Raw genomic sequence first — 13569 nt, 5'->3', positions numbered from 1 at the left:
GGTATGCATTACCATTAGCTCAAAGGTTACTAAAGTACAGGAACAGTACAGGCCAATGGCACATCTGTGAAGCTTGAAGGTTCTAACAAGGATAATAACCAGGATGGAACTATCCTGGAACTAGCCTGTATCTAGCCTGGAATTAGACTGAATCTAGCCTGAAACTAGCCTGGAACAAGCCTAGAACAAGCCTAGAACTTGCCTGGAACAAGCCTAGAACTTGCCTGTATCTAGCCTGGAACTTGCCTGGATCTAGCATGAAACTTGCCTGGATCTAGCCTGGATCTAGCCTGGAACTAGCTTGGATCTAGCCTGGATCTAGCCTGGAACTAGCCTGGATCTAGCCTGGATCTAGCCTGGAACTAGCCTGGATCTAGCCTGGATCTTGCCTGGAACAAGCCTGTATCTAGCCTGGAATTAGCCTGAATCTAGCCTGGAACAAGCCTAGAACAAGCCTAGAACTTGCCTGGAACAAGCCTAGAACTTGCCTGTATCTAGCCTGGAACTTGCCTGGATCTAGCATGAAACTTGCCTGGATCTAGCCTGGATCTAGCCTGGAACTAGCTTGGATCTAGCCTGGATCTAGCCTGGAACTAGCCTGGATCTAGCCTGGATCTAGCCTGGAACTAGCCTGGATCTAGCCTGGATCTTGCCTGGAACAAGCCTGTATCTAGCCTGGAATTAGCCTGAATCTATTTATTTATTTATTTATTTATTTAACCTTTATTTAACCAGGTAGGCAAATTGAGAACACGTTCTCATTTACAATTGCGACCTGGCCAAGATAAAGCAAAGCAGTTCGACACATACAACAACACATAGTTACACATGGAGTAAAAACAAACATATAGTCAATAATACAGTGAAAAAGATAAAAAAAATAAGTCTATATACAATGTGAGCAAGTGAGGTGAGATAAGGGAGGTGAAGGCAAACAGATATATGTATAAATAAATAAAAATATAAAAAGGTCATGGAGGCGAAGTGAGTACAACACAGCAAGTAAAATAAAAACTAAAAAAAAACACTGGAATGGTTGGTTTGCATTGGAAGAAAGTGCAAAGTAGAGACAGAAATAATGGGGTGCAAAGGAGCAAAATAAATTAATAAATAAATACAGTAGGTAAAGAGGTAGTTGTTTGGGCTAAATTGTAGATGGGTTATGTACAGGTGCAGTAATCTATGAGCTGCTCTGACAGCTGGTGCTTAAAGCTAGTGAGGGAGATAGGTGTTTCCAGTTTCAGAGATTTTTGTAGTTCGTTCCAGTCATTGGCAGCAGAGAACTGGAAGGAGAGGCGTCCAAAGGAAGAATTGGTTTTGGGGGTGACTAGAGAGATATACCTGCTGGAGCGCGTGCTACGGGTAGGTGCTGCTATGGTGACCAGCGAGCTGAGATAAGGGGGGACTTTACCTAGCAGGGTCTTGTAGATGACCTGGAACCAATGGGTTTGGCGACGAGTATGAAGCGAGGGCCAGCCAACGAGAGTGTACAGGTCGCAGTGGTGGGTAGTATATGGGGCTTTGGTGACAAAACGGATGGCACTGTGATAGACTGCATCCAATTTATTGAGTAGGGTTTTGGAGGCTATTTTGTAAATGACATCACCGAAGTCGAGGATTGGTAGGATGGTCAGTTTTACAAGGGTATGTTTGGCAGCATGAGTAAAGGATGCTTTGTTGCGGAATAGGAAGCCAATTCTAGATTTGACTTTGGATTGGAGATGTTTGATGTGGGTCTGGAAGGAGAGTTTACAGTCTAACCAGACACCTAGGTATTTGTAGTTGTCCACATATTCTAAGTCAGAGCCGTCCAAAGTAGTGATGTTGGACAGGCGGGCCGGAGCAGGCAGCGATCGGTTGAAGAGCATGCATTTGGTTTTACTTGTATTTAAGAGCAGTTGGAGGCCACGGAAGGAGAGTTGTATGGCATTGAAGCTCGCCTGGAGAGTTGTTAACACAGTGTCAAAAGAAGGGCCAGAAGTATACAGAATAGTGTCGTCTGCGTAGAGGTGGATCAGAGAATCACCAGCAGCAAGAGCGACATCATTGATGTAAACAGAGAAGAGAGTCGGTCCAAGAATTGAACCCTGTGGCACCCCCATAGAGACTGCCAGAGGCCCGGACAACAGACCCTCCGATTTGACACACTGAACTCTATCAGAGAAGTAGTTGGTGAACCAGGCGAGGCAATCATTAGAGAAACCAAGGCTGTCGAGTCTGCCAATGAGGATGTGGTGATTGACAGAGTCAAAAGCCTTGGCCAGGTCAATGAATACGGCTGCACAGTATTGTTTCCTATCGATGGCGGTTACGATATCGTTTATGACCTTGAGCGTGGCTGAGGTGCACCCATGACCAGCTCTGAAACCAGATTGCATAGCGGAGAAGGTGTGGTGTGATTCGAAATGGTCGGTAATCTGTTTGTTGACTTGGCTTTCGAAGACCTTAGAAAGGCAGGGTAGGATAGATATAGGTCTGTAGCAGTTAGGGTCAAGGGTGTCCCCCCCTTTGAAGAGGGGGATAACCGCAGCTGCTTTCCAATCTTTGGGGATCTCAGACGACACGAAAGAGAGGTTGAAGAGGCTAGTAATAGGGGTGGCAACAATTTCAGCAGATAGTTTTAGAAAGAAAGGGTCCAGATTATCTAGCCCGGCTGATTTGTAAGGGTCCAGATTTTGCAGCTCATTAAGAACATCAGCTGACTGTATTTGGGAGAAAGAGAAATGGGGAAGGCTTGGGCGAGTAGCAGAGGGGAGGGCAGTGCTGTTATCCCGGGTAGGGGTAGCCAGGTGGAAAGCATGGCCAGCCGTAGAAAAATGCTTATTGAAATTCTCAATTATAGTGGATTTGTCGGTGGTGACAGTGTTTCCTATCTTCAGGGCGGTTGGAAGCTGGGAGGAGGTGTTCTTATTCTCCATGGACTTTACGGTGTCCCAGAACTTTTTTGAATTTGTGTTGCAGGAAGCAAATTTCTGCTTGAAAAAGCTAGCCTTGGCTGTTCTAACTGCCTGTGTATATTGGTTTCTGGCTTCCCTGAAAAGTTGCATATCACGGGGGCTGTTCGATGCTAATGCAGAACGCCATAGGATGTTTTTCTGTTGGTTAAGGGCAGTCAGGTCAGGAGAGAACCAAGGGCTATATCTGTTCCTGGTTCTAAATTTCTTGAATGGGGCATGCTTATTCAAGATGGTGAGGAAGGCATTTTTAAAAAATGACCAGGCATCCTCTACTGACGGGATGAGATCAATATCCTTCCAGGATACCCCGGCCAGGTCAATTAGGAAGGCCTGCTCGCTGAAGTGTTTCAGGGAGCGTTTGACAGTGATGAGTGGAGGTCGTTTGACCGCTGACCCATTACGGATGCAGGCAATGAGGCAGTGATCGCTGAGATCTTGGTTAAAAACAGCAGAGGTGTATTTGGAGGGCAAGTTTGTTAGGATGATATCTATGAGGGTACCCGTGTTTACGGAATTGGGGTGGTACCTGGTAGGTTCATTAATAATTTGTGTGAGATTGAGGGCATCAAGCTTAGATTGTAGGGTGGCTGGGGTGTTGAGCATGTTCAAATTTAGGTCGCCTAGCAGCACGAGCTCTGAAGATAGATGGGGGGCAATCAGTTCACATATAGTGTCCAGAGCACAGCTGGGGGCAGAGGGTGGTCTATAGCAGGCGGCAACGGTGAGAGACTTGTTTTTAGAGAGGTGGATTTTTAAAAGTAGAAGTTCAAATTGTTTGGGAACAGACCTGGATAGTATAACAGAACTCTGCAGGCAGTCTTTGCAGTAGATTGCAACACCGCCCCCTTTGGCCGTTCTATCTTGTCTGAAAATATTGTAATTGGGGATAAAAATGTCTGAATTTTTGGTGGTCTTTCTAAGCCAGGATTCAGACACGGCTAATACATCCGGGTTGGTAGAGTGTGCTAAAGCAGTGAACAAAACAAACTTAGGGAGGAGGCTCCTAATGTTAACATGCATGAAGCCAAGGCTATTACGGTTACAGAAGTCATCAAAAGAGAGCGCCTGGGGAATAGGAGTGGAGCCAGGTACTGCAGGGCCTGGATTCACCTCTACATCACCAGAGGAACAGAGGAGAAGTAGGATAATAGTACGGCTAAAAGCTATGAGAATTGGTCGCCTAGAGCTACCAGAGCAGAGAGTAAAAGGAAGTTTCTGGGGGCGATAAAATAGTTTAAAGGAATAATGTACAGACAAAGGTATGGTAGGATGTGAATACAGTGGAGGTAAACCTAGGTATTGAGTGATGATGAGAGAGATCTTGTCTCTAGAAACATCATTGAAACCAGGTGATGTCATCGCATATGTGGGTGGTGGAACTGCAGGGTTGGATATGGTATAGAGAGCAGGGCTAGAATCTCTACAGTGAAATAAGCCAATAAACACTAACCAGAACAGCAATGGACAAGGCATATTTACATTAAGGAGAGGCAAGCTTAATCGAGTGATAAATAAGGGTCCAGTGAGTAGAGGTTGGTTGGGGTCGTGGCGATCCAGACAGCTGGCCGGGTATATGGCTATCGGTAGCAGCATAGGATGGAGGTCTGTTTGTAGATACCTCGTGCGTTTCCGTCGGTAGGTTCCGTGTAGTGGGGTTTTGTTCAGATAGCAGCCGATAAGACAGCTAACGATTAGCGGGCCTCAGATGAGCGTTCAGGTAACGCCGGGACGGAGGTGCCGGTTGGATAAATCCCTCGGGCAGATAACGTCGGCAGTCAGTCGTGAAGGCCCGGTGGGGTTCCGTATCTGCAGCAGCAACAAAGAAGCGGGTCCGGATGGTGATGGAACTCCTCAGCTGGCTAGCTCCAGCATGATTTGAGTTAGCTCCGGGGTCGACGTAAGCCAATAGTCACACGGTATGCAGCTAGCTAGCTGCGAAATCAAGGTGCAAAATAGAGGCTGAGGCTGCGGTTGGAATCCGGGGAAACTGAGAGAAAAAAAGTCCCGGAATGCTCCGGTCCGAGTCGCGTTGCACTAAAGTGCCGGTAGATTATCGAGCTAGAGGAATAGCTGATGACCGCAAAAACGTGGGCAGCTGAAACACCAACGCTAGCCAGCAAACCGGCTAATTTCGGGGCAGCTACAGATTAGCTTCTGGCTAGCTATCGGAGTAGCTTCTGGATTAGCTTTCAGGCTAGCTTCTGAATTAGCCCCTGGCTATCTTCCACGATGGATTTTCAGATTGAGGTGAATAGTACTTATTGTAATTGGTGAAGCGGGTTGCAGGAAAGCTTTTGCAGGAAAGCTTTTGTAGTTGAGTTCTTGGATAATAAAATAAATAAAAGATATGTGAAGAAAAGGTGTAAATATATATATATACAGGACACGACACGACAACACGGAAAAATACGTCTGAACTGCTAAGCTACCTTGGCTAGCCTGGAACAAGCCTAGAACAAGCCTAGAACTTGCCTGGAACAAGCCTAGAACTTGCCTGTATCTAGCCTGGAACTTGCCTGGATCTAGCATGAAACTTGCCTGGATCTAGCCTGGATCTAGCCTGGAACTAGCTTGGATCTAGCCTGGAACTAGCTTGGATCTAGCCTGGAACTAGCCTGGATCTAGCCTGGAACTAGCCTGGATCTAGCCTGGATCTTGCCTGGAATTAGCCTGGAACTAGCCTGCATCAAATGTCCACTTCGTAAAGATATACGTATATTAGTCTGCTGTAAATTACAGAGGTCCCTGATGGACCACATATACTAACATTCCTTTATCTCTGTCTCTCCCCATCCCCCGGCCCCTGGCTTTGTTCTTTCATTTTTCTGATAAGATCTAGAAACAACCCCCGTTTCACATGTCTCCTTTCATCTTTCCCTCCCAGATCGTTTCTTCTTCTGTCCATTTTCCAGCTGGAGAATGAGTGATTTTAAGGCCTAGTTTGGTTCTGTTCATTCTAGTGGCTGCATGTAGAACCCAGGCTGTAATGACCATAATTAAAGTGGGACAGTTATAGATGGATGAAAACAGTGAACCAGTGTCAAAGCCTTATGTTGATAATTGTGAAGAATGGCTTTCACTGTCAAAAAACTAACAAGTGAAATATAGAGCCTTCTTTACAGATGTCTAAACGCAACTGGCAAAGTGTGTGTGGGAGGGGGAGTGTGAGAGAGAGACAGAGAGGGAGAAAGACAGTGGAGGAGAGAGGAGAGAGACAGAAATACAGACAGACAGAGCAGTGAAAGAGAGAGTAAAGACAGTGGAGGAGAGAGGAGAGAGAGAGAGAGAGAGAGAGAGAGAGGGGAGGGGGGAGAGAGAGGGAGAGGGGAGAGAGAGAGAGAGAGAGAGAGAGAGAGAGAGAGAGAGAGAGAGAGAGAGAGAGAGAGAGAGAGAGAAAGCGAGAGAAAGCGAGAGGGGGAGAGAGAGAGAGAGAGAGAGAGAGAGAGAGAGGGAGGGGGGAGAGAGAGAGTGAGTGAGAGAGAGAGGGGGAGAGAGAGAGAGTAAAGACAGTGAAAGAGAGAGTAAAGACAGGTTGAGTAAAAACGTAACAAGAACAAAGGATTTCAAGCCATGTGTCATCAGGGAGAAATCAACACTATTAGATGGGAGTTGATACATTATCTATAGTCTAAAGAGAACATCATTGTACAATGGCTCAGAGAAAAGGGCCATTGATGGTTTCATATGATTGAACAAGTTATTCCAAATGGTGTTGATTAATGGTGTACCAGTAGATGGCAGTATTAACCACAGATCCAGCCCCACAGCCATAAATTACTAACTGGTGTGAACGTTGGACCATTTGCGTCCTGTTGTCTTTAAGTGATGCAGATGGTACTCAATCTGTGTCTTCTAATTTCACATGGGGGAGGAAGGATGAGGGGGCAAGAGGGAGTACTTAGACTATAGGAGATGTGTGGGAGAACGGAAAAGTACAGCAAATGGAAATAATGTGCTGTAGGGTTTTTTTCTTGCCATGATATTTATGTGCACTATGCATTTCTGTCATAGCATATAGGATTTCACTGTTATCTACAGTATCATTGTATCATGCAGTCTACTGTTGAGTATTGTCTCTGTTTTAGTATCATCCTCAGCCAGTTGGCCGTTTGTTCAGACAAGCTCTGTGTTAAAAGGCACTAATCAGCGTCAGGATCAAGCAGTGCTGCCCACTGACCCTCACACACACACAGTGTACTGATGGTGAGCCAACACCTTAATCTGCTGAACGCAGCCCTGCCCCGGAGAAGAGTAGTCCTGACCCCCACTCTGACCTCACATCAGACAGAAAACTCACAGAGCCATTCTCTACAGGACGAGAAATGAACAATTGCTCTTACGCTATTTCAAGGGGAACACTTAAGCTTCATGTGGCAATTCACAATTGAAATCAAGGGTTAGGTGCCTCCCGAGTAGAGCAGCGGTTTAAGGCACTGCATCGCAGTGCTAGAGGCGACATTACAGACGCGGGTTCGATCCCAGGCTGTGTCACAGCCGGCCGCAACCGGGAGGCGGTGCACAATTGGCCCAGCGTCGTCCGGGTTAGGGGAGGGTTTGGCGGGCTGGGATGTCCTTGTCCCATCGGGCTCTAGTGACTCCTTGTGGCAGGCCGGGCACATGCAGGCTGACTTCGGTTGCCAGTTGTACGGTGTTTCCTCCGACACATTGGTGCGGCTGGCTTCCTCCGACACATTGGTGCGGCTGGCTTCCTCCGACACATTGGTGCGGCTGGCTTCCTCCGACACATTGGTGCGGCTGGCTTCCTCCGACACATTGGTGTGGCTGGCTTCCTCCGACACATTGGTGCGGCTGGCTTCCTCCGACACATTGGTGCGGCTGGCTTCCTCCGACACATTGGTGCGGCTGGCTTCCTCCGACACATTGGTGCGGCTGGCTTCCTCCGACACATTGGTGCGGCTGGTTTCCTCCGACACATTGGTGCGGCTGGCTTCCTCCGACACATTGGTGCGGCTGGCTTCCTCCGACACATTGGTGCGGCTGGCTTCCTCCGACACATTGGTGCGGCTGGCTTCCTCCGACATATTGGTGCGGCTGGCTTCCTCCGACACATTGGTGCGGCTGGCTTCCTCCGACACATTGGTGCGGCTGGCTTCCTCCGACATATTGGTGCGGCTGGCTTCCTCCGACACATTGGTGCGGCTGGCTTCCTCCGACACATTGGTGCGGCTGGCTTCCTCCGACATATTGGTGCGGCTGGCTTCCTCCGACATATTGGTGCGGCTGGCTTCCTCCGACACATTGGTGCGGCTGGCTTCCTCCGACATATTGGTGCGGCTGGCTTCCTCCGACATATTGGTGCGGCTGGCTTCCTCCGACACATTGGTGCGGCTGGCTTCCTCCGACACATTGGTGCGGCTGGCTTCCTCCGACACATTGGTGCGGCTGGCTTCCTCCGACATATTGGTGCGGCTGGCTTCCTCCGACACATTGGTGCGGCTGGCTTCCTCCGACACATTGGTGCGGCTGGCTTCCTCCGACACATTGGTGCGGCTGGCTTCCGGGTTAAGCGAGCAGTGTTTCAAGAAGCAGTGCGGGTTGGTAAGGTCATGTTTCGTAGGACGCATGGCTCTCGACCGTCGCCTTTCCCGAGTCCGTACGTGAGTTGCAGTGATGAAACAAGACTGTAACTACCAATTGGATATCACTAAATTAGGGAGTAAAGGGGGTAAAAAGTACAAAAAAAATACTAAGAAATCAATAGTTAGGAAGGTTATGTATTTGACATAACTGCACTGAGCCATGAGAACACTAGGATTAATTCACACCACACTACAATAACAGATAACGTTACTTTGCTTGAAGATTTATGAATGTATGCATAGCACTGCAGACCACTGCCAGATGTTGTGTGATAATTGCAGTACGAAGGCATTTTCAACCCCAATCAGCTCACCCTACGAGGCCCTCAGTACACCCCAAGTCTAGCAGGCCTTAACATAGACGTCAAGTTAAAAACAGCAGATTCTCCTTAGATCCATACGTTAGGCCACTAATCTCTACTCAAAGCAGCCAGAGCCATATTATGAAAGTCAGAAAATGGCATTTCACTGCGCTCCCTCTGCCAAGCTCCCCTGCAGTTATTTAACATACATCCCCTTCGTCGAACAATCTCCTATCCACGCTTTGATGATAAAGGCAGCAACCTACTAAGTGTGCGTATTTAAATGTATCACTTAGATTAATACATCCCTTTGAACAAGAGCAATTGTCGGAAAGGGAGAAAAATACAAGAAATGGAAATGAAAGGGATTATTGAACACTTATTTTTCTGCGTAGAGGTGAAGACTGGAGAGTTATAAAGAATGAGAAAGAGAAAGGTAGAGAGAGATATAAGAGCGAGACAGGTGAGAGAGTGCCAGGAGAGAGAGAGAGTGAGCGAGAGAGAGAGAAAACAAGCGAGAGAGAGAAAGAGAAAGAGAGATAAAGAGACAGAGAGAGAGAGAGAGACATAGAGGTGTAATATTTCTGCAGTACTCTGTGTCTCAGTCTGAGATGTGATCTCTGGTGACTGCCGTAAGACAGTGGCAGGCTGGCAGCCTAGAGACAATGAGCACCAACAGGGTAAAATAGCACGACCAGCCTATAGGGTAAGAGGGCCAGACAGGGTGAAAACAGATAGTCAGGCAGCCAAGGCACATTATATGAGAGAGAGCAGAGAGACAGAGAGGTAAAGTGAGGCAGCGATCACAGGAGGCTAGTAGGAGTGAAAGAGGGAGGGTGAGGCATGGCAGATCACAGGAGGCTAGGAGGAGTGAAAGAGGGAGGGTGAGGCATGGCAGATCACAGGAGGCTAGGAGGAGTGAAAGAGGGAGGGTGAGGCATGGCAGATCACAGGAGGCTAGGAGGAGTGAAAGAGGGAGGGTGAGGCATGGCAGATCACAGGAGGCTAGGAGGAGTGAAAGAGGGAGGGTGAGGCATGGCAGATCACAGGGCAGTGATGGGAAATAAGGTTAACACTTTATTTGACAGGAGTATATATAAGGTCTTTATGCAAATTCATCATGACATCCCTTTTGTGGAGAAATTGTGAAAACATCATTGTGAATATGACAAGTGGAGCAATGTTTGGTCGTCAGATGATTGTTATGCAGATGCTGTAAAGACCTCATGCATATATCCCGCCAATAATGTCTGTCTTGGAAAAAATAACAACAAATGAATTAATAAATAAATAAAAACAATAACTCACATGGATATCCCAAATCAATCTTGTCTTTGTTGAATTCAGAGGACTTCTGATATAAGGAACCTTTGGGAGGGTGGGGGGGTGGGGGATGAAAATCAAATTGAAAGGCAACAGGAAAACTCAAACAAGGCAACAGAGAAGGCATGAGGTATGATGGCACAGGGAAACAATATCTCTTGATCTGGAGCAGAGGAGTTGGAGGAGAGGAGGAGGGCCTATGGGGGAGAGCTGTTATCCATCAGCTGCATTGGTTTAGTGCTTCAGCAGCACTAGTGAATGGATGTGGGGAGGAGAGGAGAGGAGAGGAGGAGAGGAGGAGAGGAGGAGAGGAGGAGAAGAGTAATGGAGGGGTGGATGGTTGGAGGAGGTAGATGAGGCAGAAGCTGATAAACAGTGGGGGAATGGTAGGGTCAATAGAACTAACCGTACTGCATCTGTCTCAGCTGGGCTGGGGAATCACATCCTCCCACATTAGAGGTGGAGGAGAGAGCGGAAGAGAGGGATGAAGGGATGGAGGTGGAGGGGTAGAGGGACGTACAAGAGGACGGGTGGCATGGTAAAAATGAACACTTACTGTGCTTTAAAGGCCTTAACATACATCGCAAACACACTAAACATATGAAACACACGAAACACACGAAACGCACTAAACGCACGAAACAAACGAAACGCACTAAACACACTAAACACACGAAACGCACTAAACGCACGAAACAAACGAAACGCACTAAACACACTAAACACACGAAACGCACTAAACGCACGAAACAAACGAAACGCACTAAACACACTAAACACACGAAACGCACTAAACGCACGAAACAAACGAAACGCACTAAACACACTAAACACACGAAACGCACTAAACGCACGAAACAAACGAAACACGCGAAACAAACGAAATGCACTAAACGCACAAAACACACGAAACGCACGAAACAAACGAAACGCACTAAACGCACGAAACGCAATAAACGCACGAAACACACGAAACACACTAAACACACGAAACAAACGAAATGCACTAAACGCACAAAACACACGAAACAAACGAAATGCACTAAACGCACAAAACACACGAAACAAACGAAATGCACTAAACGCACAAAACACACGAAACAAACGAAACAAACGAAACGCACTAAACACACTAAACACACGAAACAAACGAAATGCACTAAACGCACAAAACACACGAAACAAACGAAATGCACTAAACGCACAAAACACACGAAACAAACGAAACGCACTAAACGCACAAAACACACGAAACAAACGAAATGCACTAAACGCACAAAACACACGAAACGCACGAAACAAACGAAACGCACTAAACGCACGAAACGCACTAAACGCACGAAACACACTAAACACACGAAACAAACGAAATGCACTAAACGCACAAAACACACGAAACGCACGAAACAAACGAAACGCACTAAACGCACGAAACGCAATAAACGCACGAAACACACGAAACACACTAAACACAGGAAACACACTAAACACACGAAACAAACGAAATGCACTAAACGCACAAAACACACGAAACGCACGAAACAAACGAAACGCACTAAACGCACGAAACGCAATAAACGCACGAAACACACGAAACACACTAAACACAGGAAACACACTAAACACACGAAACACACGAAAAGCACTAAACGCACTAAACGCACAAAACACACGAAACAAACGAAACACAGGAAACGCACTAAACGCACGAAACACAGGAAACGCACTAAATGCACGAAACGCACGAAACACACTAAACACAGGAAACACACTAAACGCACGAAACACACTAAACACACGAAACACACTAAACGCACGAAACACACGAAACACACTAAATGCACGAAACGCACGAAACACACTAAACACAGGAAACGCACTAAAAACACGAAACGCACGAAACACACGAAACACACTAAACGCACTAAACACACGAAACACACGAAACACACGAAACGCACGAAACACACTAAACACACTAAACACACTAAAAACACGAAACACACGAAACACACTAAACACACGAAACACACTAAACACACTAAACACAGGAAACACACGAAACACACTAAACGCACTAAACACACGAAACACACGAAACACACGAAACACACTAAACACACTAAAAACACGAAACACACGAAACACACTAAACACACGAAACACACTAAACACACTAAACACAGGAAACACACGAAACACACGAAACACACGAAACACACTAAACACACGAAACACACTAAACACACGAAACACACTAAACACACGAAACACACGAAACACACTAAACACAGGAAACACACGAAACACACGAAACACACGAAACACACTAAACACACTAAAAACACGAAACACACGAAACACACTAAACACACGAAACACACGAAACACACGAAACACACTAAACACACTAAAAACACGAAACACACGAAACACACTAAAAACACGAAACACACGAAACACACTAAACACTCTAAACACACTAAACACTCTAAACACACTAAACACAGACAGACACATACGTTTCCAGGAACACACACAGTCACACGCAGCACTCCATCACCTGGTTACGACATACATAAACAGACACAATGAACTTGTGATGGAGAGGGACAGTAAAATCAATGGTGTGATAGATGGGGCGAGTGTGTACATGTAATCAGACAGAGGAGACAGAGAGCAGGGGGAGGTTGTCGTCAGTACAGGCCTAAATGATGGGACCTCTGGGCCCATCCTGGTTACAGTAGTTATATTCATGCTGAGCAAGTCGGTTGCCACTGTAAAACCATACTTTAGCTTCCTAAAGGAAACCAAGGATTTAGACCCACTGTCTATTGAGGCTAGTCTTTAAACATGACATCACCGAGCTGTAGACCTGAGAGGGTGGTGCTCCTACTGGAAATCATTGTCTATTTTTCAGCCATTTATTCAGAGAGGCTTCCTGAATAGTAATATGGCTGTGTTCTACAGCTGTATCACCAATAACAGGCAATAGATTCTTTTTCCATTGGTATCTTCATATTTACTGCATAAGAATCGTCTATTCCCAAAACTACTATAATTAGAAATATGGTAATATTGGGGTCTAGGCCTATCTATTTTAGTGGTAAATGTTGACTACCGGTATATCATCTTTACTAACTACATATAATTATCTCACTCAGATCACATATCACACAAAATAAACAACTTCATTTCTTATAAGCCCTGAGGTAAATATGTAGTGATTTTGCCCTTGTGCTGCAGTCAGCCCTTTCGGCAGATCGATATGTCAACAAAATGTCATCTGTCAGAGAACGGAGTTAACAACATCTGAACCAACTAAGACAGGAGAGAGAGAGAGAGAGAGAGAGAGAGAGCAAGAGAGAGAGAGAGAGCAAGAGAGCA

The 13569-nt window shown here is 46.3% G+C and overlaps 1 protein-coding gene across 1 annotated transcript in view; it reads right to left on the bottom strand.

Annotated features, from left to right (window-relative positions):
* LOC129814221 (netrin receptor UNC5C-like) overlaps positions 1-13569 on the bottom strand; it is a gene marked incomplete in the record, with an annotated part of 175978 nt that overhangs the window by 39265 nt on the left and 123144 nt on the right. The window contains 1 exon segment of the mRNA XM_055867196.1: positions 10168-10227. Coding sequence (XP_055723171.1) covers positions 10168-10227 — 60 coding nt within the window.

Source organism: Salvelinus fontinalis, chromosome 2 (genome assembly GCF_029448725.1).
Source record: "Salvelinus fontinalis isolate EN_2023a chromosome 2, ASM2944872v1, whole genome shotgun sequence".
In the NCBI taxonomy this organism is placed as follows: Eukaryota; Metazoa; Chordata; class Actinopteri; order Salmoniformes; family Salmonidae; genus Salvelinus; species Salvelinus fontinalis.
This window is presented reverse-complemented; position numbering and strand designations above follow the sequence as displayed.